This window comes from Falco cherrug, chromosome Z (genome assembly GCF_023634085.1).
Source record: "Falco cherrug isolate bFalChe1 chromosome Z, bFalChe1.pri, whole genome shotgun sequence".
NCBI lineage: Eukaryota > Metazoa > Chordata > Aves > Falconiformes > Falconidae > Falco > Falco cherrug.
Genome location: NC_073720.1, coordinates 52,820,391 through 52,846,612, shown reverse-complemented (window position 1 = coordinate 52,846,612; position 26,222 = coordinate 52,820,391). Strand labels below are relative to the sequence as shown.

Sequence of the window (26,222 nt, the reverse complement as noted above, 5' to 3'; positions counted from 1 at the left end):
CTATTTACCATCTTTATAACTTAGCTTTAAGCCTATATTCAAAGCAAAATAAATGTGAATATCTGCAATCTTCTTTTTCCTTCTGTTTTTAAGATAAACATGGACGTATCTCTACTGCTGCCCCTCCATCAAATTCTGGCGTTATTTGTAAATGTGCTTGATCCAGAAGTTTTTGTATCTATAAGAACAGATTAAAAAATTTTGTGGCACTATAGAGCCTTTTGTCCAAAAATAGTAATATTTACGTTTAGACACTGTGTCTTCAACTGCAATGTAAGGAAGGTGGTTTCGTCTGATGTCTGTTTATCTGGTACAATGTTTTCCACATAAGCAATTAGAGGCATAAGGATTCATATAAACAGTATAATTGAAAATGAAGTTTAGATATTTTACCTGATATCTTCTCTTTGCAGGAAATCTAACTTTCTTCAATGGTGTATTTGGTGTTTTGGACCTGGCCCCAAAAAACTAATTCGTAGAAGTGGTATTTAAGTAGTGTTCCAGAGACTGCATGGGATAGCCTGCTCAGCTGCTCTTTGTCTTCTCTTTCAGTCTGTAAATAGAAGATGTCTCTTCATAGAGGTAGCAATGTGGCAATGGTAAACAAGATTTCTGCAAATAATATTCTACAGTATCTACAAATAATACTTCTGTTTGATGTCACACAGGCAAAGATAAAGCTGTCTATCAAAAGTCTTGGTTTAATTTGGGTAAAAGTGTGTATGTGTTATCTGGATGCGCTTTATAGAACTCTTTCTGATTAAGTATTTCTGGAGAGGAGACTTCCATAATGGAAATAATTGAATATTTATAGGGATGATCGAGATGTCCTTAGTTTATTATATAGGAAAAAAGGACGTGAAAAGCTGTATATCCAGCGCCCTTGTGCTGGGGAGTAAGCAATCTGATAGCAAACAAGCTTGGGAAGAAACTCGTCTTTGGGTAGGCAGCTTATACTGTTGGAGGCTTTCTTACCTCTTCCTCCAGTTTCTGAGGGATCCCTGCGCCAGTCTGATTTGGCCGTTGCTGTATTTCTAGAAGCATTGGCTCAGATGTTCAGTATCTTGATTATAGACAAATGGAAGGATATCTGTCTAGGTAACATACTTCCATTAAGCAAGTGTCAGGTACTAAGGAAACCTTAAATTATATTTTAATTTTGTTGTAGGCAACTTGATCTTTATTGTGTTGCCAATTTGTTTATGCAGAGAGTTAGCTTTGTTAGAAGTTTTGGACATCTAATGCAGAGCTTGTGTTATTTTTCAGCCAACTTTCTAACTTCAGCAGTTTGGTTCCTTTGTTTCTCCCTCTGAAGTCTATAGAACATTTGTATTTTGAAAACACAGAAAAAATCCCTAAAAAAACACTTGAACGTTTCTGTAATGAATGTTGTCTTACGCAATATTCATGCACTAAAAATAATGGAGAAAAAAGTGTGGTGAAGTGGCAGGGGAGGATGACTTCAAAGTGCTTTGTGTTCTTTTTTACACTGCATTATGAATTAGCCATTTCTGCTGGAATACACAAATGTTGGAAGACCCAAAGCTAGATGGAGTGTCATTCTGTTGCACTGAAGCCTATGTTTGGCTTGATTCACTGTTCTGTTATAGGAGGAACTGTAGCATAACTTTGTGGTAATAACATGCAGAGCTGCAGAATCAGGATGTGTATCAATTTTAACGCTTTTTGCAAAGAATAAGAATATTTGGTTTTTATTTTTTCCCCATCAGTCTTTTCTTTTTTTTTTCCTTTCAACAGGATCCACTCTGTGTAGCTATGAACTACTGCCATCAGAATACACTACAGACCCAAGGGCTGCCAAGTTATGTCCTAAATATCCTGTTCCAGAGAGGTAATATTAACATCTTGCCTGACTGGGGGTAGAGGGAGCAGAGATTTGTTTGTGACAGTTCTGTAGAAAATATGCAGCACAGATTTATTCTGTCTTACAACTGGATGTTTTAGTGTATTATTGCCACATGTTTTTAAAAGACTCTGAAAGCAACTCTTAAAGAAAAATCCAAACTATCCATGCATGTGTTACTCAGACTATTGAGCTGGTACCTTCAAGTTCTCTTCTGCTTCATGTAACTGACACTGTGCTGAGTATCAGCTGGTTTATCGCCTTCAGCAATATATCAGTAATGCAGATCAGACACTATTATGGAGCACTTTAGATCTTTGGGAGAAAAAGGGATATACTGACATGCAGCTCTCTGCAGTGTTCACTTCTTACACCTTACTTTAGCCAGTCAGATTTAGCAAATTGCTTCATTTTTTATTCTTTCAGTTCCCAAATGGCTAATATGAGGGTGGGCAAGTACCAAAAAGAGGGCTCTTGTTTTATAAACAGATTGATTTGGGGTTTATTGTTTAAAATATTATATTAGACTGCTTTTTGTGAAGTAGGATAGAAAAGTTCTTAGCTCCAGAAACTCTTGCTAGCTGTGCTGGCTAGAACTGGAGATGAGCATGGCTGAGAAAAGTGATGTGTTTGCTGTGGTGCACGCCCTTCTCTCAGTAATTCCACTCGCTCAAGAAGAATCACATTCTCTTTTCTCAGTTTAGCTTCTCAAACATATTCAGTAGTGGGTGGTAACTGCATAGACTTTTCCAATGCACAGTTTTCTGTTACGTTTTTATTAAATGTATTAAATTATATCAGTTCTAAAACTCTGATTTTAAGTTTTTCTTGTTTGCATGGTAGTCTCTCCAGTGAATTATTGTAGTGACAATAAGTAGCAGCTAGAATATTAACTTTTTTTTTACTTTTCCCTACTGCAGATTAATATTCTGTGCAGTTAACCAGCTGTTACAGCTGTAGTACAAAAACAAATGAAAATTTCAGTGCCAGCTTGCGTACTGAAAAGGCTTGACAGTCTTAATTTTTGCCAGAATTATATTGACTTTTCTCACTGTCTGCTCCCATGTCATTCAGTCTGAATAAATACAGCTTAATAAGAAAAGAAAAGGATAGAACAATATGTCAGAGCTCTAATGACACTGTGTAGATCCCTCACAAAAACTACCTCGTTATTTTTGAAAAGCTATTGTGTAGGTGAGCTATTTCCACTTTTTTATTTGGTATAAATACAACATAAAATGTGTTTGAATATTTTTGAGATCTAAGAGTCTGAACTTAATGCCTAAGGCAAAAAAGGCCAACATTGCATCTATAAACCACTCTGGTTTTCAGATTTTTATAGTTAAATTATTTGAGTTAATTATTGTAATTTGGAGGGGAAATGAAATCCTCTGGAGACATATGAAAACCCAGTGCCCTGTAGGCTGGGGCATTCAGGGAGAACTTAACACTCCTGTTCTCAGATATGATCTGTCAAGAGGTATCAGCCATCTGATTCCCATCAGATGGAGGTAACGTATTCTGTGAGGACTGTCCCTTGATGTTTTCTGTTGGATGACCGGGCTTCTTCACACCTTCCAATTGAGGTTCCAATTCTCAATTGACTCTTGATTCTCCAGCTTCAAGGCATTCTGTCCAGCTTTGACTTAGCAGTGCAGCCTGGCAATGCAGCCAGTGGTACACTTTTCTTCCAGAAACCATGCCTAGCATACCTCAGCCTCAGTAAAGCATAACTTTGCTGTTAGCATGTCCTAGATGAAAACCTGTCTGCCTTTTCCCTGCGGTGTTTAGCTGTGCCGAGCTGTGCCAAGGGGCTGCCCTGTAGAGGTTATAAAGAGCTGCCAGCAGTGGCATTCCAACCAGGCTCCTCAGACACGGGTTGCTGTATGTGTCCAGGTGTAGCAGTGAGAGGAAAAAAGCTTTCCTCTGAAAACTAGTACTTGAACAATCAGATGGGTCTCTAAATTTCATTTGAATATTACATTATCTACGTTTTTAACACTGCCATCTGCTGGCTTGAACTTTATTCACTCTTCTTCATGATTCTCAGAAATTTGTAATTCCATTTCAGTATGTAATATACCAAGTTATAATCAAGAGGCCATATAAAATAGCACAGGTCACAGAGTAGATCCATTATTGCATTTTTTTTATTGAACAAGACACCTCGCATAGTTGTTCAGTCAGAACCACAGAAACAGCAGTGGATCTCAAAAAGTGCATTCTCAGGAGTCCCATTTACTCAAGAAACCTTGTAGGAACCAATAACCTCATTTTTTTATTAATTACAACAAGCTAGAAATTAACTACTACACATGAAAATAGATAACTTAAATGTGTAGTGAAATTGGTATAGATTAAGGGACGTCAGATGAGTAGTATAAACTCTAGTATGCAAAAAGCATGTTTTCCTCTGTTGGGATGTATTTTGGCACAGTATTTTAATCCCATTAGTTCCACTTTTCAAAATGGCTATTTCTGTATTTCAGTGCAGGAATGACAGTCCTTTGCCTACTCCCAGCTGAAAATTTGGTCTTTGCTACTGGTATTGGCAACTAATAAACTCCCTAGGCTTTCTGCAAAGTTGGAGCAGTTAACAATTAAATAAACCTCTCAAATTTCAATTTTTTCCAGTATTACTGCGTACAGTGAACCGCAGTATGCTGCGTGTTCCAAAATAGGCTATGTTGTAAGAGGCTGAAAGGATACCCGGGCCATCTTTTAAATAGGGCAGCCATCGTTACGAGTTTAACTTGGTTTTTTTAACAACTGTGACTAATTCACGGTTACTTTGCTGTGCCTAACTGCTGTCTTCATTACTACCCAAAAGTAGACCATCAATATGAGCATCTCCAAATGCATTTAGCTATTCAGCACAGTAAGTTTAAAACCATATAATTTACAATGATCAGTCACTTCAAACAAACACCTAGGACTAATTACCCAGGTATGGCAGGTGATCATAATTTCTCCTGAATTCTGTACAGAATAATTACATACTAATGCTTCTCAGCATGTTGTCTTTTTTTTCCAAAAAAACAATGCGCAGAAAGAATGTGCTTAAGGCAGCTGATTTACTCACTCCATGTTTAAAATGACAAAATTCTGGAAAGGCGTGGCCTTAACAAATAGTTACTGAGTACAGAAAATTGCTGTTCATAGGTCATTGCTGAAATGGGCAAACTGCAAAAGATTATGTGTATTGCTGCTACAGTCCACTGGAATCTTTAAGTAAGGAAGATTGGACAGGGTAAAGCAAATAGAGAGGTTAGAAAAAAAACCTGACTTAATACGAAAGACATTTCTTTCATTGGATCCAGTTACAGGAAGGAGTATGTAATTATGCGACATATGTCTGAAGTGTAATTGGGAAGATTGATCAAAAAGATGTAATAGGCCACTTTGAGATCTGACAGTTTATAAGCAAGAAAGGCAACTACTTAATGGGAAACATTTGGAAAACAAAATTGCCCACTTTTAAAGTGAAATTTTTTCTCTCTTGTATCTTCTGATGAACTTGATAACAGGTTCTGCTGAGTATTTTGCAAAGTTTAATACACAATGCCAGTATTCTGGGGGAGGATGCTTCCAAAACAGTTCAGGAATAATGAAACATTAGAGGTATCTTTGCATCTTTTGGGAAGAATGTAGTGCATAATTTTAACAAAGTTAATTAAAGTAAACATTGTGATTGTAATCCTCAATACAGTAGCAAGTTTAGTATGGGGAAAGACTTAAGAATAAATACATTGGTTTTGCTTGGCAGTAGTAGTCAGTGCTTATGTCTTTTAGCTTAAAATGTATGCTTGCCAGAAGAGTATTGTCATTCTGTGATTTGTTTTGCTGCAAATATGGACCAGTATACCATTCCAGCATGAGTGAAAGGCACTGTTTCACCTGACGCTTGAATGAGAGATGCTTAAGTGGAAATAGGAACATGTATTTTCAGAGCCTTGCCATTTAAGAGTGGGAGGGTGATAATTTCCTATTGGACTGTGCAATCCAGTCTCACAGGGTTGAATACTTGTAAGAATTGCATCACTTCCCATTATGATCATTCTCATTCCAGCAGCACTTGTGCATTCAACACATGGTTTCTGGTTATGATGTTATGAGGGTGGAATGGTTGCATCTATTCACCTTTCATTTGTGTGTTTATGTGGCATTTATATTAAGTAGGAGTAATTTTTTTTTCTGATTTTTTTTCTTGTGTCACCAGTGCACCTATTCCATTCTTCCATCGCTGTGCTCCTGTGAACATTTCCTGCTATGCCAAGTTTGCAGAGGCCCTGATCACCTTTGTCAGTGACAGTAGTGTCTTACACAGGCTGATTAGTGGAGTTATGACCAGCAAAGAGATTATAATGGGACTTTGCTTGTTATCACTAGGTAATTGTTTTTCTCATTACTAGCTATTTCTTAGTACTGCATTAGGAGATTGTTTAACACCCTCTAACCACAATATGAGCAAAAAATTTGTATGATAGCAATGAGCCCTTAGAAAATGGTTCAGAATGCTTTTTTTAAATTTTATTTGACAGCTGGGTAACTTACTCAGAAGCAATATACATATGCTTTCCTGTTTTTTCTCCTCTTCCACTGATTATGAGATGTGTGGATGTTGATTAGCCAACATTGTTTTTTGTGTACTTAACAGAGCCTCCCGATTCTCCTGATTTTTGTTACAATATCCCCCTTTTCCCATTTCTAATACTAATCTTCTGCCAACTGAGGTTCACATAAACCCTTTCCAAATAAAAAGGACAGGGTGAGAAATGCACACTCGTCCAGAATGTAGGTGGTTTAGTTTGTTTCATGTAACGTATTTGTGCAGGGGTATGAGAACTTTCAGAGGGAAAATGAGAAACTTAGGTGCCCATTTGTTGTATTGTATGTTACCTGCTTCTTCCTCTTCCCCTGCAATGAAAAACTTCATGTCTTTGAAAATCTCAGACTTGCCTAAAGAGCTGGAAATTCACAGCAGTATAGAGGTGCTGAATTGTTTCTACAGTTGTGAGATGCCTCTAGCCTGTAGAGCAGGGGTCCTCAAACTACGGCCTGCAGGCTGGATACGGCCCCCCAGGGTCCTCAGTCCGGCCCCCAGTATTTACGGACCCCCCGCCAGGGGTTGGGGGGGAAACCAAGCAGCCGCAGATGGCTGCCTGACACTGCATCCGCGCCGGCCCCTGGTTAAAAAGTGTGAGGACCCCTGGTCTAGAGTGACACATATCACTAGACTGAAATGCTGTTTTAACAAAGTCTTCTGACTTAAGGTGGAATACTACTCACTCACAGAAATTACTTTCCTAATGAGTCTGTTTTACTCCTACCAAGTATGAAATCTGAAATCCTGAAATTGGAGGCCCCAGATAGTAGCCATGTAAATGAGCCATGTGTGGTTTAGAAATAAATACTGCAAAGCTGTGCCTGATAAAGAAGTTGTTTTCTATCTGCCTTTGTGTATAAAAAAAATTAAAAAAAGAAAATACTAGATACCATTAAAAAAAACTACAAAACAACCACACAAGGCCATTGAGTATCTTTTCAATTATAACTGGAAAGCTGTTTAGTCTTCTATCTTGACAGCTGCAGTATTTGATAATAACGGTAGATACTGTTCCAAATCTGAACAAGTGGCTGATTAGCAGTGCTACTGTTTAGTTAGTCAGAAGTTAGTAGAGCTTTAGATACAGTTAATTTTAAAAATATTTTTCATACCTTTGTAAAACAAATTTCATTTATTTTTAAACAGTGGGTAAGACACTGTGATTCAGAAAGCCAGGTTCCAGTGGCTTTCATGATGTACATGATATGTATATGCAAAAATATGTGCCTGTACTTAAACATACCGCTCATTAAATCTTAATTGGCTGAGATTGTAGAGGACTTTTTAACATGTGGTTCCTGACAGTCGAACTGTATGAACACAGCTTGTTAAAGAACTTGCTGTGAACGTTGAAAATAGTCATAGTTGTTTTACTTTTTACTGGCATGACTTTTTGGAATACACAGGTGTCACATTATCTGCACTTGTCTGACAAGTGTATTTGAGTGCGAATTCTGCCCTGTTCCTCAGGAAGTGTGCTCATGTTACCAGACTTGGAGTACTATCATGTCTTGCTGTCTGTTTTGTCATTGTCTAAATACATCTCTGTCTGTATGTATGCATTATGTCTTGTATTTAATGTACCATGTAAATGTATTTATGCTCCTTTTGTTTTAATCAACAGTATCAAAGCAGAAACATAGAGGTGGCTAATTTCCTTAACTGTCTGTGCAGTGAGTTCATAAGCCTCAGAAAAGAAATCTCATGTTTAAAAATTCTGTTGGAAGGCAGCTATCTCAGTGCAGTGGAAAATTAGGAAGACTATTTCTAATTGAAATAATTGCTCTGCTTATTTTATTTGTCTTCTTTTCCAGTGTTGTCCATGATTTTGATGGTTATAATCAGGTACATTTCAAGAGTACTTGTCTGGATTTTAACAATTCTTGTCATTCTGGGATCACTTGGTAAGTCTTGTTTGTTTCCCAGTTTTTGAGAGCCCAGTTCTAATCTTTGGCTCCATGTCCTCATGCCAGCTACATCCTGCGCAGATCATGGACCATGCGTTTCCTTTCAGCTTTCCTTTGAGTCCCTTGCAAAACATAACATCAAAAATGCCACCTTTGTAATTGCGGTCCTCTCCCGGAGTGTATGTTGCTCCTCTGAGATTTGCTGCATGCTCTGCTCGTCTGGTCAGCTTCCTGTCAGCCTAGCTCACTAGAGCCCATGTAGGCAATAAGGGATATCCTTCACAGCACTTGTAGCACAACCTTAAAACTTGCCTATTTCTTAAGCTGCCTTCCAGGCATGGCCGACTCTGGCAGACTCTGGCATACTTGAGCATGCAGGAATCAAATGGTAAATTGCTGGTTATGCAGCTCCAGGGGACCTCAGGATGTAGATGTGTCTGTATGACCCTGACATGTTAGTCAGCCCCTTCAGCTCTCCAAGTAGCTCTGTGGGTGTATTTAAGACCTGTTCTTGAGGAGGGGAAGCAAAGGTGCTTTTCTAGCATTTCTAATTAAGTCCTTGTATTTCCACATGACTCAAAGTCCTGCATGACCTAGGTCATGTGTGAAATGCAGCCAGCCATGCCATCTTGGGAATGGCCAAAGAATGTCTCATCCAAAATGATGCAGCTTGGGTGAAAATACCCTTACTTCATCATGTTATCTTTTTACATTCGTAAAACTAAATTTTTCTGTTATTGTTACTCAGTAGCTAAGCTGCAGGAGCAAAATCACAGACTCAACGACCTATCAATATGATCCTAGTTGAAGCCACTTTACTTAAGTGTCTGCAAGCTTATATACAATTTTAATATTCATACACATGTCACACTTTAATTCTGTTGGTTACATACACTATTCACATGCTGCTATACAGATACTAATTGGTTAAGAGCATACAAGTGGTTAGTCTCATCATTAAAATGGACATGCTTGCAGTCATCAGTTCCCAGCTCAGCTCCTGTTTTTCTGCCTGCTTAACTACCAAATAATCCTGTTTTCTTGGTTTGAGGTGTCTTACTCACACAACTTTGCAGCCTTGCTGAGCAGATAAAGCTTTTAATTATATCAAGCTGCTAAAGCAAGAGTGACTTTTGGTAGGCCAGGTGTCCCTTTTCTTCCAAATACATTGCTACACTAAGCCAAAATATATGGGCAGATGACCGTATAGAAGGAACAAAAATAGAATACTATCAAATTATGAAGCACTATGGAAAAAAAACAGCAGTCCATCTGTTTTTTTCAGGATCATTTTGGTTTTCTGTTTACTGATCTCATGATCTGTGACTACAGAAAATGAAAAAAATTGATTTTTTCCCCATGTTTTCCATTTTCTTTACAAGCTGAGCAACTATGTTGAGTTAAAGAGTTGAATGACTTGTCTTATTGCCATCCGTTGTTATGTTCTAAAAAATTGCATCCATTACACAGCCTGAATAAGAACATATCATTTGTGAGACATACTGCTTATTGTTATTCACTGTTTGTTTGGGAGACCCTGAAAGAGCATCATCCATTTTAGACCTGAACAGAGTACCTTCAGTAAAGACTTGTGATCTCCAGATAAGCTTATGCAGCTGGTTCAGAAATAACAAGAGGGATACTCAAAAGAGGAAAAAAAAAATTTATCAGAGAGAAGAGGTTATCTCCCTGAGGGGCTGGAGTCTTGTGTTTAAGAAAAGTTCTACCTCGGAAAGGTAGCTAGAATAGGAGTATGATATTCTGGCCCTATGGGTAGGATTTTGGAAAGTACCTCACATTGAAAGGCACAGGAGGCCACTATACTGATGTTTTTTCCAGTGCCCAAAAGACATTGTCTGATGCAGGTGTAGCTGTGTGCCATTAACCTGAGGTGCTGTTTTCAGCATCAGGACTGTTTCTGCTCTTTTCAGTTAGCCTTCTCAGGAGTGGAGACTCCTTCTTTTGTTCCTCTTGTTATTTTGCATCCTCATCCAAAAGTCTCTCTCTGTTCCTCCTACTAAATTCTTACTCACAACTTTATTATACACATATATACATACATCCTACCGTATAACTTCATTTTTTATTTTGTACCTCTATTACCTGTATAATAGGAGCTGTGATCTTCATTTTTAGGGCTCCCCACAAACCAGTTATTTCATGCGCTTCACCCTAAAACACAGAGAGCTTCAAGTTGTCTAAAGTGGTTGTAGTGGGTGATACTGTGGAAAGAGTATATCCACTTGAGAAGAGGGCAACAGAGGAGAACTAAGCACTTGTCTGTCATATGAAGTTCCTGTTGGCTTGGGCATCAGTGCCCTTGAGTATTCTCTGCCACACTAGACTTAAAAAGAAGAAACTGATTATAGCGTCTTTCATACTGGGTAGTGTGACTGTATCATATAGAAGGAACATTTTTCGTTTATCCTTTTTTTTTTTTTTTTTTTTTCTCTAAAACACAGGTGGCACAGGAGTCCTGTGGTGGCTCTATGCTAAGCAACGAGTATCTGCCAGTGCTGTTGAGACTCAAATAGCCAAAGACAATCTTCAGGCTCTCCTGATCTATGCCATTTCAGCAACAGTCTTCACGGTATGCTTTGTTAATGACTATTATTTTCTTATTGTGTCTTCCTGGTGGTCTCTTATTTTTTTATTCAGCTGAAAGGTTTATATTGCACACATTTTTGAAGAATTTGTTTCTATTGCAAGCTCTGTTGCAGTGATACATATGCTTGGGGTTTTTTTAGTTCCAGGTATTGTTTGCTAATATCTGGTTTTGAGTCAGGAGAGAGTTCCTAACCCTGCAGCTACTTTCCTCTACTGCAAAGTGTCCACAGGGACTTCCAAGAATAGGTAGAATATTGGACTTCTGATCCAATTTCACTTACGAGATTTTTCTTAGGTTCTCGTTTCAGAGATATTTTGTAATTTCTGTTTATTTGAAAGTCCTTAGACTATTCCTGCTTCTGAAATGGGTTGTTCCCAAACTTTTTCCATTTACAGAAGGATCATTGTGAACTGATTATTGAACCAATTCCTCTTCTTTAGGCCTTGCTATTCATTTTGAAGCGGACTTTACTACTAAAAATTGACAATGTTTGACTAACTTATGCCACAAGACCACCACACCATGCTCAAATACAAATGTTAAATTGTATTCTTTGTTACATCACGCTGATTTCACTGGTTTGTAAAATATAATTGAGGATAGAATCTGGTCTAATTTCATCAGCCTGAGGCTGGTGATGATTCCAGATACATTATTATGAGATTAGAGTTCCCCAAAAGTATAATTTGGAAAATAATGTATCACCAGAAGAAGCTGATACAGGTTTTACATTTTGGTCTTGTGGTCTTATAGATAGAGCATGTGTTAATTTCCTGTTTTTGAATATCCTAGCTGTGCAAAATGATGTCTTGCTTAGTTTTCAGTTCTCTGAAATGTGATTTGTAAACTTCTCCCGCTAGGTTATCTTGTTCTTGATAATGTTAATTATGCGTAAACGAGTAGCTCTCACCATTGCCTTGTTCCATGTGGCTGGCAAGGTCTTCATTCACCTGCCACTGCTAGTCTTCCAGCCGTTTTGGACATTCTTTGTGCTTATCCTCTTCTGGACATACTGGATCACAGTCCTGCTTTTCCTTGGTACTACAGGTAAGCAGCTACCAGGCTTATTCTAAATAAATTGCACTTCTATTTTGGTTTGGTTTCAGGCAGGGTTGGTTAAAAAGCATGTGGGAACCTCTCGAAAAAACCCCACATGTTACGCTTCTGTTCTTGTCTGCTTCAGTGACTTCAGAACATTTGTTTCAGGGAAGTAGTGTGTTTGAGTCTGCAATCCCAGTACGTTAATTTGTGCCTTAGGCCAGCTTTTTGGTTTAATGCAAGTTGGTATTTTGCAGACCACAAGATTCCATTAATAAGGCTGATGTAACAGTTTTTCAAATAATTCCCTCTAATTGTACAGAAACAGGTTAAAACCAGTCTAATCTTGCAGCTAATCTCATAAAGTAATTGTAGTGAGTATCCACGCAGATGAAGACATGGTAATGTAAGAACTGTTTCACACAATTACCATCTACCCAAATGTAAATATACTGAAGTAGTTTTCAGTTGTTCATAACTTAGGCGTCCAGTATTATTCCAGCATTTTCCAGATCTATTAGGGAGATTTTTCTGCTATTAGTACACCGCATTCTGAAAGCAGCCACTGTACTCTCTAATTTCTACCTGCTGTGAAGAGCGTGGAAGGTGAGAGTTTTGTTTGTGTTCAGGGTCTGACAAGAGCTTCTAGAATTAGTCAGTCCTATAGGTCCAAATCTTAGTTACTTCAGCAGAGAAACCTAGCAACTGCTTTTTAAAATGGGAGAGATCTGTGCTATTTTGCAGTAGGCAGTGGAGACCATCATTCATTATTAAAACCTTAGTATTTGAAATTTATTGTTTTCTGCTGATCCGGAAGTAACAGCGTTTCAGGTCACAGCTATTTCAGGATAATATAAGATCAGTATTTTTTATTTCATAGCCTGAATTCTTGGTGAGGGATGGAGGTAATAGAATTCATGTGTTCTTGTTCTCACTACTGTTGAAACTTCAAGTTTTCATTACATGCTGTGCTATGTTCATATAATGTTCACCTCTGAAAGTGAGTTAAGTCTCAGTCCTGTGCTTTAGTCTGTGAGTTAAAGACCACCGCATAGGGACTAGATTTGTAGCAGAATTTAGTCTGATACTGTATTTTACTGACAGCACTCTTCAACTGGCCTTGATTCTGCAAAGACTGTTTTATGCTTGTAGCTTTATATGCACTCAGTATCCTCACTTGTATCAGTTAAACAAAAATCTTTATGCAAATGGGGCCAGATCATTTCAATCCAAACCAGAAGTGAAAAAGTTTACATTATCTGTGTATGAGAAGAAGCCTACACTCACGAAGAGCTTGTTCACTGAAACCAAAACTTACGAAGAGCTTGTTCACTGAAACCAAAATTATTTCAATAGTTCAATTGCTTCAAAAGAGAAGACTAATTTTTTATATAAGCATAAAAGCATAGCTAAGAAGGTGGAGAAGGCGCTATCAACGCTAATTCAAAACAGTGTTTTTTGAGGTAAGCATTTTATCCACGTTACTTTCAGTATTTTTCTGAATCTCAGCCGTTCACATAATTGTGTAAGACAGAACATCTCAATGTGAGTTAATGCATTGAAACAGAGCTTATCTGAGGAAGGTTCTGACATGTGCTGTCAGTCTCAATACATGATATCACTATTCACATTAGACAGTCAATGGATTTCTGAATGTATGAAATAATAAATTTATAATTCTAAAGCTGCTCCTTATGTTTGTAAAATGTCTGTTCCTTTAAAGCTACAAATATGGTTGAAATACATGCACAAAGACTTACCATTAGGAAATCAAAAGCGATTGTTGATGTTAACATCTAGATATAAGGAGCTACGAAGTTTAATATTGTTTCTTAACGTATGAATAATATCAACAGAACAGCAGACTGAAATTGAGGATGATTGAGACAAGCTTCTGTTATGTTTAACTGTAAGAATTTTTGCTACTTGGAGGTGGTTAATTTTGGAAATTTTCACCATGTGGCTAAAAATTAGAAGTGTTGCAGGATTTTGTGTATGCTCAGAATATTTTTAAGAGCTTTTTTCAAATGCCATTATGCTGATTGTCTCAAAAGCTGTATCTTCTTACAGTCTTCCTAAACATGACATTTAGAATTATTAGTAGAAGCTAGAAGGATTCTGCTGTAGCTGGTTATGAACTGCTAATACCATATGCTGGCTTCTTTCTGAGTTGATGGAAGCACCATTACCTTTTTTTACCCTTATATATTTCTAGGTAGTCCTGTCCCAAATGAAGAAGGATTTGTTGAATTTCGGATGCTGGGTCCTTTGAAATACATGTGGTGGTATCATGTAGTGGGACTCATCTGGATCAGCGAGTTTATCCTAGCCTGTCAGCAGATGACAGTAGCAGGGGCTGTTGTGACATACTATTTTACAAGGTATGAACAACTTAGCTCTACTGTGAGCAGCCTAGAAATGGATTTAGCAGAAATAATGAGGGACAGAGCTTTTGGGGAGAATACTTGCTTCCATCCTGGAAGCTGGAAAGAAGTTGAATTGTATTGACTCTTCTTAAGTCATGTCATGTCCTAAAATAATCTGGTTTGCTGGTTACAAATGGTATTCTTGATATTTAGGATTTGAATTCTTGTTTGCCTTGTAACCTGTGCACATTGTATGCTCATGGATGGTGGTGCTCATGGATGGTGGTTTGCAAACCTGAAAGGTCATCTGTGATGCTAATAATTAATGCTGATAAGCTCAGTAGAGATTAAAAAATATTGAAAGCAATTGATTATTACTTTAATGGCAAAACAGTGACCTTAAAATGATTTACAGGGCTTCATTAATCTTTCTTAGACTAGGTTGCTTAAGGTGGCGTTAGCTTTATCATTGACATACAGATTCTGACAAGTTCATGTACAAATAAAAAGTGACTACAAAATTTATGAACATTAAACCTGCGTATTTCATTGCTTTATTTGTGTACTGAATTGTGTATCAGGGCATACCTTACACTGACTATTCTGCATGTATCTGCTACCTGTTCAAGAAGGCAATACTAATTGTTAAACAATGGTTTTGCCAGCTTTCAAGAACAAGAATTTTGTTTTACAGAGATATGAAACTGCTTTCAAAATAGTGAACTTAGCTTTGGGGGTTTAGTCTTGTATTTAAAACTTTTCTGAAATTAAGATTGCTTAAAATTTACTTTAAGTAAAAGAAAATTAAGTTCAAAACTCTGAAAGAGTATTCATCTGATCCAAAATATTCTAGCCATGCTGCAATAAAATAGCTTATTTTAAGGTACTTGGTTCCTTGAGGGTATAGTAATTGCTCAATCAGAAATGTTAAACATCTGAGAAAAGAATTTACTTAATTAAAATTAGTAATGTCCTCTAAAGTCTCCACAGAGACTGACAGAACAGGAGAGAAGGGGAACACAAGTTTATCAATATGCCAGCTAAAAAAGTATTAGCGTTGTTTCTCACTTTTTTGAAGGTTTTGAATTGCATGTCATCAAATGTACTTTTATAGCAATTGCTAATAGGTGATAGCAGTAATACAGCCAACTGCTAGTACAACTACGCTTAAGACTTACTGAGTCCTTATCCTATTCCTATTACTGCGTCAGAGCCAAAGCTGTGACTTGCACAGGATGTCAGTGTGGACTGAACAGTGTGCCCTGAAGGCTAGTATGAGGATAATACATTCCTTTTGCACGTTGTTTTCTTGAGAATATGTGGTGCTTCTAGATGATGTTGCATACAGACTGATCATTCTAGTTTATTCTTTTTCTAACAGGGAGAAAAGGAATCTGCCATTTACTCCTATTCTGGCATCTGTTAATCGCCTTGTTTGTTACCACCTAGGAACAGTAGCAAAGGGGTCTTTCATTATCACACTGGTGAAGATACCACGAATGATTCTGATATATATTCATACACAACTAAAAGGAAAAGTAAGAGAAATAGATTCCATTTTCTTACTGATACTCAAGGCCTGATGTATTTACACGTTAATTTAATCTGTATGGGAGGCTGAAGTCTTTGTTTTGGAATAATTAGATACGAGGAAGAAATTCTTCACTATGAGGGTGGTGAGGCACTGGAACAGATTGCCCAGAGAAGCTGAGGATGCCCCCATCCATGGGAGTGTTCAAGGCCAGGTTGGGTGGTGTTTTGAGCAGCCTGGTCTACCTTGCCCATGGCAGGGGCATTGGAACTAGGTGATGTTTCAAGATCCCTTCCAACCCAAACCATACTATGATTCTCATAATGTTTGGTCTTTAAAGGACTGTGAGTTACAAGCTAAGTATCGGTTACTGAAACACAAAGGAATATTTTCTTAAGATCTGTTGGTTTTTTTGTTTTCCCACATTCTGTGCTTTCCTAGGAAAATGCTTGTGCTCGCTGTATGCTTAAAGCCTGCATCTGCTGCCTTTGGTGTCTAGAAAAGTGCCTGACGTACTTAAATCAGGTAAGATTTTCAAAATCCAAGTTTTATATCGCAGCTGATAATATATATTTTCCCAGAATGCATTCTGAGACTGACATATAATGTATCATACTTTGATAGGAACTGAACTTCAGTGACTGTACTTCAGTCTCGTCTCTATTAATGAAATTACACTGCAAATTACTACATTAGTCTTTGTTTACATTGCAAAGGTGAAAAACTTTGTGAGCATGATAACTTTATAATAATTATTTAGCGGTTGGAGATGTTCCCCCTTATGTTCACTCTGTCAAAGTACATCTGAGTTTCAGTATATGTTTGCTATGAAAAGAGAGTGAAACTTTTGTACACAAAATGAACAGCTGTACATAACATCAAATTGTCGTCATCATCTGCAAAGTGGAATAAAAGTTGCAAGTTGTGACACACTGGCTGGTCAGACCCCTTTGTAAAAGAGGTTTTATTGGCCTGTGGTTCTACCGCTGTTAAGTACATCTATAAATATCTCTATAATATCTTTTTTTCACAGTTTTCATTGTTTTGCTTGTGGAAATATAGAAAATAAAATCTGAAGCAACATTTAAAAAAACCCTAGTGTAATCCTTGAAAATTTTCCTGGCTAATCTTGAATGCAGTCTAGAGAAGTATCTAGAAATTATTTTGGTGGACTTACATGACTCCAACTCTTTTGTATTTCCAGAATATTTTTGCTCACTACTTAATTGTGGTAGTTATGCCACTGCTCACCTCCTCCTGCAGAGAAATTGCAAATTCTGTTTAATTAGTTTTTTTGGAATAAACTTGTTAACGCATAAATGATGAGCAAGAGAGGAAAAGAATAGTAATTCTCTACCTCATGTAGTCGTCTTCTGTCTACTGGTACATCCTGCTTGATTCAACAACTCTCAAGGGAATGTTTGTTCAATAACATCCTATGACTTATGTGACTTATTCAGAAACTGTATCTTTCCCTTCTCCTTCCCTGCCCCCTCCTCAAAATACCTGATCATTCCATGAGTAAATCTTCAATCTCCTTTTCCCAGAATGCATATACAGCCACAGCTATCAACAGCACCAACTTCTGCACCTCAGCAAAAGATGCCTTTGTTATTCTAGTGGAAAATGCTTTGCGAGTGGCTGCCATAAACACAGTTGGGGATTTTATGCTGTTTCTAGGAAAGGTATGTCTTCTGTTTACAGTTATGGACCTACATAGTAGCAAACTTCCCTTAGCAATGGCTTGCACCCCAAATACAAAATACCTTAAAACTGCTGTTTCTTAGCATGCATTTTATCACATCTAGCAGCAGCGTATCAGGAAAGGACTGTCCAGGGTAGGCAGGATAAACAGGTGATCCACTTACGTTAAGTAAAAGTGATTAGGAGGAATTAGTGGCCAATGGTGACATCTTTTGCATGAATTTTTTGGGGGGGTCAAGGAAAAGTGATTAGAAGTTCTAAGTTTTTTACTGGTTTTCTGGTTAAAACCTAGAATTCTAAGGAAACAAAGCATTTCCTCTAAATTCTGTTTATTAAGGGCTCTCCAGGTTTATGTTAAAAATTGGCACATTATTGATCACCATTTATGACAAAATTGGACTGGAAGGTAATACAGAAGCCTGCTACAAGAAACTGCCAGCTTAAGCAACTAAGTTACCTTACTCTGAGAATTAAAAGGACAGTACAATAATTGCTGTGGTCAGTCAGCTTTTTGGGTCTCCAACTGGTGAAGATGTCCTTTATGGAAACTTAATCCAGTGAATTATTCCTGTCCTTTGAAGGATTTTGTGCTTTTATTTACTAAAACCAACAATACCAATCCACTTGAATCACCTGTGCCTAAGCATTCGGACACTGGTTGGTCTCAACTGTCTTCCCTATTACATTCCTTTACTTCTATTAAGTTAGAGTACATTGGGCTGAACTTATAATCCAATAATTATGTCAATAAGATGTAAGAAGAAACAAACACATAATGAAAACACAGGTGCTTGGAAGACCATGAAATTGCATACTGTGGTTTTATGGAGGAGTCTGAAAGGTTTTAGGAAACATCTCCCTGAAAAGATGTCTTTCATATTATTAGAGAAATGCACAGGTGACATAAATGTTAAAATGAACAATGCAGCATATAAAATACAGTATCAGCTAGAATAGTGCTAGGCTGCCAGTCCAACCAGGTACTTTCATAATACAGTAAAGCTGACCAATTTTACAATTTTGTGTTTAGCTGCAGTTCATCATAGTAGGTTTAGAAATGTTCAAAATGTTGAGTGGCCACAACAATTGTTTTAGTCCTTTTGTTATTCCTAAAGACCAAACTGGTACCCAGTGGAATATCTGTTAGGGCCTCACACATCGTCTAGTTCTGCGGAGACTGGTACATGAAGTGCCTCATGTGAATTCTGATCTGCTTCCCCTGTATGGAGATGAGACAGAGATAAGACAAGCTTCGAAGCTGTTTCCACTTGCAAAATGAAAAATACACCATCCTTCTAAGACAGACCTTCTCACACACACACAAAAAAAACCAATTGTACATTAAATGATGGGTAGCAACAGGTTCTGGATGTTTTATAATTGACAGGATTCAGTTATTTTTTACAGGAATATTCTGTGACACTAGAACTATGACAGCAGTATATAAATGTAATGTGCTCTGAAAAATACCTTTTGTGCTGAAGGAGGTGTTTGAAACTATTCTGATTTGCACATGCTGGACCAGTGGATAAAATGTAATTTATGCTTAGGGATGTGGGGAATACAGGAGGTAAAGATGTTGTTACCACTAGCACTTCTAGCTGTAGCCCTGACAGAGCAAGAAACACGTAAGTTAAAAAAACCCAACAAATCAAACAAATATCAAAAGTCTTCTGCCATTAGAGTTGTCTACTGTTTTCTTTTTCAGGTCCTGATTGTCTGCAGCACAGGTTTGGCAGGGATTATGTTGCTGAATTACCAGCGAGATTATACCATCTGGGTGCTGCCACTCATCATTGTCTGCCTCTTTGCATTCCTGGTTGCTCACTGCTTCCTTTCCATTTATGAAATGGTTGTTGATGTCCTTTTCTTATGTTTTGCCATTGACACAAAATACAATGATGGGAGCCCTGGGAGGGAATTCTACATGGATAAAGTTCTCATGGTAAGTTTCCCCTTGCTCTCTAAGGATATGGTTCCATAATACAGGTATTTTGACAGTGGAGTGAACTCACTAGCTGCGTTTAATGTGGTAATTTTTTTTTACCTGGGTTACTTTGCTGTCTTGTACATAGTTTGATCACCAAACACTTTGATCAGATGAGATCAGATCAGTAGTGATGCTTCCTTCCCTTGGCATGACTGGTATTGGCTTCTATTTTGCTGGCTCTTACACGAGCAGTCATCTTGCAGAATCATGCTCTTGGGTATCATTTCTTGTAAATGATACAATGCAGAATGGAAAGAAGCAAAATGAAGGCTAAGGACTTGGGGTTTGTACTCTCCTAAGAAGGACCTCTCTTGGCATGTGGAAAAGAAAAAAGTATTCTACCCCACACGTAGGTAGTAACCACACTAGAGATTTTCTTATTTCAGGTACGCAGGAACCAGCATTTGACTCTGAGTCTGTCATGCACAGAAACCAACAGGTTTTATACTCTGCCTTGGAACATAGATGCTATGTCGAGACCCTTTGCACAATTCATTTCTTAAATGTTTGTTCCATCTTACTCCCTGTTCACTCTAGCTAGAGACTAAGATGTAAAAATTGTGCTCCTCAGACCCTTCCTTCATCTTGTTGCTGAGTAGGTAATTTTCTTGGCAGTGTTTTTAAGTGGCAACGATAGAAAATGTCCCTGTAAAACATACCCCCATGTAGGGTAGAGGAAGAGACTCACGGCTTCTTAGCATAATTCTGTTTTCTGATTACTTTTTGGAAAACAATTACAAGAATTTATGTTAAATTTCTGGTAAAAACTTACAGATTCTAAAGGATATAATAAATGGTAGCTGATGAGCTGCTTTTTAGCACAGAATTAAGAGTAAAATGGAGCATGCTGTCTTGGAAGACAACACAGATAAATCATAAAAGGATTGTGGGTTTCTTTAGTCAGCACTCGATATCACAAAACACTAGCAGCTAAATTTTGCTGAAATTTGCTACAGCATGCTTGCCTTTAAAAAAAAACAGTTGCATAAAACTGAATTAGCACCTTTGCTAATCTTCGTGAATAGGTGATTGTGATCTGGTGAAAAATTTAAGAGTTTAGATTGAGGGAAGTTGGGGAAATCAACAAGACCTTGCAGATGTGTCTCGTCCCTCTGTTTAGTGGCATTCTCACATCACACACAGTTCACAGGATAGGATGTAATAGCTGGGATCTCTGCATTTTGTTGGTTGCTTTTGGGTTTTTGACAACCACACTTCTACTACCCTTCCCCATAAAGCAGAGCATTGTGTGGTAAATGTGAAAGTTGTAACATCACACAAGGCAAGTACCTGTCTGGCTTCCAGAATGAAATGTGGCTATTTGGCAGGGTTTCTTGATACTTCATGGATAAGTCTGAGCAAGAGAAGTGTGCAGAGCAAGTTGTGTTGACACTTTAAGCAGTTACATCTTGAAGCTTTTTCTTGAGATCTGATGCTTGGAGTCTGCTTTAAGAAAACCCTTTTCACTTCGTTATTGTTTTTCAGGAGTTTGTGGAGAATAGTAGGAAATCTATGAAAGAAGCTGGCCGGGGAGGTGGAGCTGAGGGCAGAGAGCTAAAACCAATGGTAGGTGCAGGTGAGGAGGTGGCGATCCTCCAAGAGTTTCACTTTTACTTCTTCTCCCTCTTTGTCTTTACTGACTGCACTTCTTCAGGAGAAGTTTTTGTTTTCTGTATCACTCAAGATGTTCTGCTTTTTCTGTTCGTGAGCTTGCCTATCACCTGGATGGCAGAGTTTTTGTCACAGCTGAGACCATCTCCTGTAAAAGTAAGATGAAAGGAACTGTCATATGAAACAAATGCAGTATAATTTCATTAGGATTAGTAGTGCATGCTATGTGGTATACACAGACAGCCCCAATTGCTGAGTAATCTTAAAATAAGATGGCTCTGGAATTCATTGGGCTATTCTGACTTTAATTCTCTTTTCAGCCCTGAGCTGAGCAATTTTTGTTCATCTTATGTTCACTGTAAAAGCCTGAAGAACACTACTGAGCACATCCAGTGTTGCAAAGTAGGACCAGGCTTATTTAAAGCTCTCACCAAATTATTTTATACAGTAATGAGGAATTGGATACAGTGATTCCTTTCAACCTGCTCAAATGACATTTCTCCCAGTTGTTTGTTTTTATTGCCAACTACTTATGTTGCTTGTCTCTTGTGTGCTCTTTCCATCTCACACTGTCGGATACACAGACAGTGAACAATGCATCATTTATGCTTCTGCAGCCTGTTTTACTTATGGTGTGCCTGTTAGGAAGGCATTGCATGTATGAGTAGCCTGAAATAAGGAACAGGAGGTACAGGTAACAGATAGGAGTATGAGTTTGGAAGGTGCAGAACTGAGACCGTATGATGGAGAGCCAGGCTGGGCAAGGTATGACTTGTCATCGTGCAGTATGACTTTGTGAAGTAAAATATTTTTCCATCATTACTTTCTCAGAGTATTTGAGGCCTGACTCAGTTCCTTACCATGGAGACAATTTTTTAACTTAATGGAATCTAAATAAGTGTATGCTAACAGTAGCATTTTTTTCAATGATGTATGTGAAGCCATGTTGCATGAGCACTTTTTGACCAACCTGGAATGAGTTCCTGCAGTAGAGTGGATAGATGTGTAGCTTTGTGTGTTCTGCTGTTTCATTATAGCGTATCAGTTTCTGTATTTGCTTATGCCTAAATGCTGCTGTGTTTATACATCTAAAAAACTAATTCTATGCTCATTTACTGTTTTCTTCTGGGAGTAATTCTAGCTGTTCAAAGCAACACTAATGTTGGAATTTTCAGTGGTCTAAACCCTGTAGATTTAGAGCTGCCATTAAAATGATTGAGAATTGGGTGTGCAAACGCTGTAGTCAAATGCACAAAAAATCTCCTTGCAAAATTTTATTTTAACATCTAATTCAAACAACTCATTTACCTTAAGTGGTTTTCCAGTTATGCTCTCATCAGTGCTAGCACAGATTATATTATAGTTGTATAAGCACTTATACTTCTGTACTTGACTGCCTAAAGCTTGGATGATAAAACCTTTACTCACATCCCACCTTGTAAAAGGGCAAACCAAGTACTTTCATAGGCAGGGTGGTCCTGTTCTTGGAACTTGATGCCAGGGGCTTGAGCCTGGCACTGGCTGAAAGTCCTCCTAGGACTGATGGAGAAGATGCTGAGCACTTGGGGCTCAGCCTGAATGTCACCTGCTGAATTACTCCCAGTTCTTCTGCTCGTGTGATTGTCTTGTTTGGAACTGATTGGGCCTTGTTTTCTCAAGTGGTCTTCCATTTTTTGGTGTTCAGCTCTGGTTGAATAAATTTCTGAAATACTAGGATCTCCCTTCCTGACAAGGACAGGATACAGCAGTTACCTTCATGAAATTTCTCATACCTTTCCCTAAAAGCATTGATAAAGCCCTCAGTTACATCTGGAAAAGCATCATTGATAGGTCTGTTCTCCTGTCTCGTAGCACCTATAATCCCAAAATTCGGAGTCTGAAAATGAGATGATTTTTTTCTTTTTTTCCCCCTTTTTTAAAAAGTCTTTACTGTTCTGCTTCAGTCTCCTTGAAATGTGGGTATTTCTTAGACATGAAAATTAGTTCTAAAAGTGAAATGCCCTAAGTGCAGTCGTATGCAAATAGGTATTGACAGAGATGAGTAAATGTTTAGGACTTTCTGTTCTTGTATCAAGGCAGAAGGAAAAAAAGACCTTTTCACACTTTTTTTGTTTGGTTTCCAGTGACCCCTTTGACACAGTTTCCCCTTGTCCTTTGGCGTTTGTCTAAGACTGTACTGTATGGCTTTGTTTTCTAGGCCTCTGGAGCAAGTTCATCTTGAAACTAGCCAGCCATATTGGAACCCATTGACATTCCAAAACAGTATATATATACATATATATATACACACATACACACATACACACACACATATATAAATAAACAGCCAAAATCAGAGAAAAGGAACAGGGATTTAATACTTTTATTAACAATTATTTTTGTGAAACATGTACTCTTTTCATACGGGTGGCTTTTACAAGCAGCTTTATCATTGTTCCATTTTTTTAAATTATTCATTGTGGTCATGGAAATGTTGATTTTTATCTGCTTGATATTTTAGAATCTGGAGGAGTTATTGTAAAGATAATCTGAAATGACGACTGGGTTTAGAGACCGATTTCTCATGACACTGCTAATCTACTGAGAGTTTTACTTGTTTTAGTTTGTTTAAATTTGCATTAAATTCAGGACAGTTACATCTAAGGAAAACCTTCAAATCAAGAAAAGTCTCAAATTTAATTTTTCAAAAAGTGGTTTCAGTGAGAGTTCGTTCAGTTTGAATGGATCTGTAAGCAGTCATTTTACTTTGCAGCCCTGGTGGGGCACAGTTTTGTTTATCGGTATCAGATATCACAATAACCAACTCCTCAGGTATTCAGGTGTGTGGGAGCCCTTGCATCTCCTATTAAACAGAAACTACAAAATGGGGACAGATAATTTTTATATGCAATTAACTTCCTGTTTTACCCTACTTACCCCTCATACCAGTCGCCCTTTATCCTTCCCTTGAGTTCAGTAGCCTCCGTCACACTTCAGCAGTGCTCCTTTGAAGGGTATGGATTCTCCATATGAGCAACTGAAATAACAAAAATTGTTAAAGCTCAGTCTTAGCCATACTCATGATTAATTCATGACTAGATATAAAGATGCTGAGGATGGAAAGAGAAATGAACTGTACCACTGTACAAAAAGTACTGTATGCTTCATTTCATTTAATGCCAGGGAGCTCTGGGAAGTGAAAGGGACCATTCCTTGCCTGTTGTTTCATCCATATTTGTATGTACTGTAGCGGGTGGCTAAAACAGGAAAGGGCAGAGAAACACTTCTTTGGATGTGTAACTGCCAGAATAGCTATCTAGAGTTATCTAATAATGACAAGAGAACGTGCTTTTTTATTATTATTAGTAGTAGTAGTAGTAGTAGTAGTATTGTTAGGTACTTAAATTTCGTTTCAGTCTGGAAGCTCACCAGATACGAATGCTAATATTCAATTGTTCAATATATTATAATGGTAAATGCTTAAAAGTGTATTTGCTAAGAGTTCATGATCTGTCTATGCTATATACTCCTTTTGTTACAATTTTTTTAAGAAAACTATTTTTGTTAATGTAAAGTTAATATTTCAGAGCAGACTTTTTAAACTTATTGCACTAAATACAAGCTCTGTACAAATAAATAATGCCTCAATGGTTCGATCACTCCATTTAAGAAAATATTCTGAAAGAGAAAAGCCCTTCTACAGAAGCTTTGAGATGGAGTGGAGAGGTATGTTGAGGTAGAGACATGCACAACTCATGTTATCAAGGCTTTATAAGCAAGCAGTTACCTGTGCTTCCTTTCAGAGGATCAGACTCCTAAATTGGTGCCGAAGGTTTAAAAAAAGAAAAAAAAAAAAAAAGTAATATCATGTAGCTAACCAGTGCTCTTACCTTTTGGCAATAGTGAAATATTTCACTTCTGCTTCTAGAAGTCATTTGATAACTTGAATTTGTTTAGTTTTCTTTCAGTAAGCCAATTAAAAGGATTTACTTTTTTCACATCACAGAACCCAAACTATATGAAAGGTATAAAAATACATTTAGAAATTATAGCTGCTGGGAAGGCAGGGAGACAGAATTATCCAATCCTGCAAGCACTTGAGACGCTGATTTAAGTGAACCATATTGGGAGCTCCACTGTCATCAGGACGACTAAGTATGGACATTGTAAGTTACACATCCATGTAAGTGCTTACTGGACTAGAACTTCAACCTAGGGACTCAAACTGTAGCCCTGGCAAGGCCTCTCGGTGCAAGTTAGAGGTCAGGCTATCTAGAGGAAGCACTGGAGCAGCCTTAAGTTTGTGGAGAGGAGGCATTCCTGCTGTACCAGTGTCTTAAGACAGCAGTGGCGCTTAACATAGATATTTGTGTAGATCAGTGGGGTTTAGCAACTGAAATTTAAAAACTGGCTTAGGTGAATCCTAAAAACTGGATTCCAAGGCTAAGAGACTTACTGCTTCCAGAGAAACCAATTTCCATCTTGTTTGGATGTTACTTGGAAGTGCTTTGGTTGAAGCCTTGGATTCTGCTCATTTTGACAACAAATTCCTGCCATGACCAGTTACACAAGTTTGTGTTCTCTGCTCACTGGAAGTCCTGGGTGGGGGCTTTTCTCTGTAATTGCAACTAGGACTGCAGTTGGAAACAAATTTTGTATTTTTGTATGACTTGAATGTGCACCATTTTTATAGCAGTTTATCCTGTTAAAAATAAATTTGCTTTATTTACGTGGTGTTTAAAAGATACAGGCAACACTTTTCTATGGGTGGTTGTAATGCTTAAGTGACAAATCTATACAATTACAAAGTTATTAATAAAATTTTGTGCACCGTTCTTGAGTGTATATCCAGCATGCAGAGCTTTTCAGTCATGCCAAAAAGGCATTTCGTCCACACACAGGCTTTCCAGTGGCCCTTCAAAGCTTTTTAATGTCCTGAAGTTCATTTGCAACGAACTACAAGCTGCCCTTTTCCAGCTTATGTCTTGTGCAAGGAGATAATAATCAAACGACTGATG

General features: G+C 37.8%; 1 protein-coding gene across 2 annotated transcripts in view; it reads left to right on the top strand.

Annotated features, from left to right (window-relative positions):
- SLC44A1 (solute carrier family 44 member 1) overlaps positions 1-23,540 on the top strand; it is a 63,886-nt gene extending 40,346 nt beyond the window's left edge. The window contains exons 5-16 of one of the 2 annotated variants that reach the window (XM_055699269.1): positions 1,759-1,852; positions 6,084-6,253; positions 8,285-8,374; positions 10,840-10,967; positions 11,846-12,032; positions 14,239-14,404; positions 15,771-15,927; positions 16,362-16,445; positions 17,468-17,605; positions 19,333-19,569; positions 21,100-21,180; positions 23,423-23,540. In XM_055699269.1, the coding sequence (XP_055555244.1) occupies positions 1,759-1,852; positions 6,084-6,253; positions 8,285-8,374; positions 10,840-10,967; positions 11,846-12,032; positions 14,239-14,404; positions 15,771-15,927; positions 16,362-16,445; positions 17,468-17,605; positions 19,333-19,569; positions 21,100-21,180; positions 23,423-23,446 (1,556 nt within the window). In that variant the 3' untranslated portion in view covers positions 23,447-23,540. The other variant, XM_055699268.1, reaches the window with a different exon arrangement.
- Positions 23,541-26,222: the final 2,682 nt, after the last annotated feature.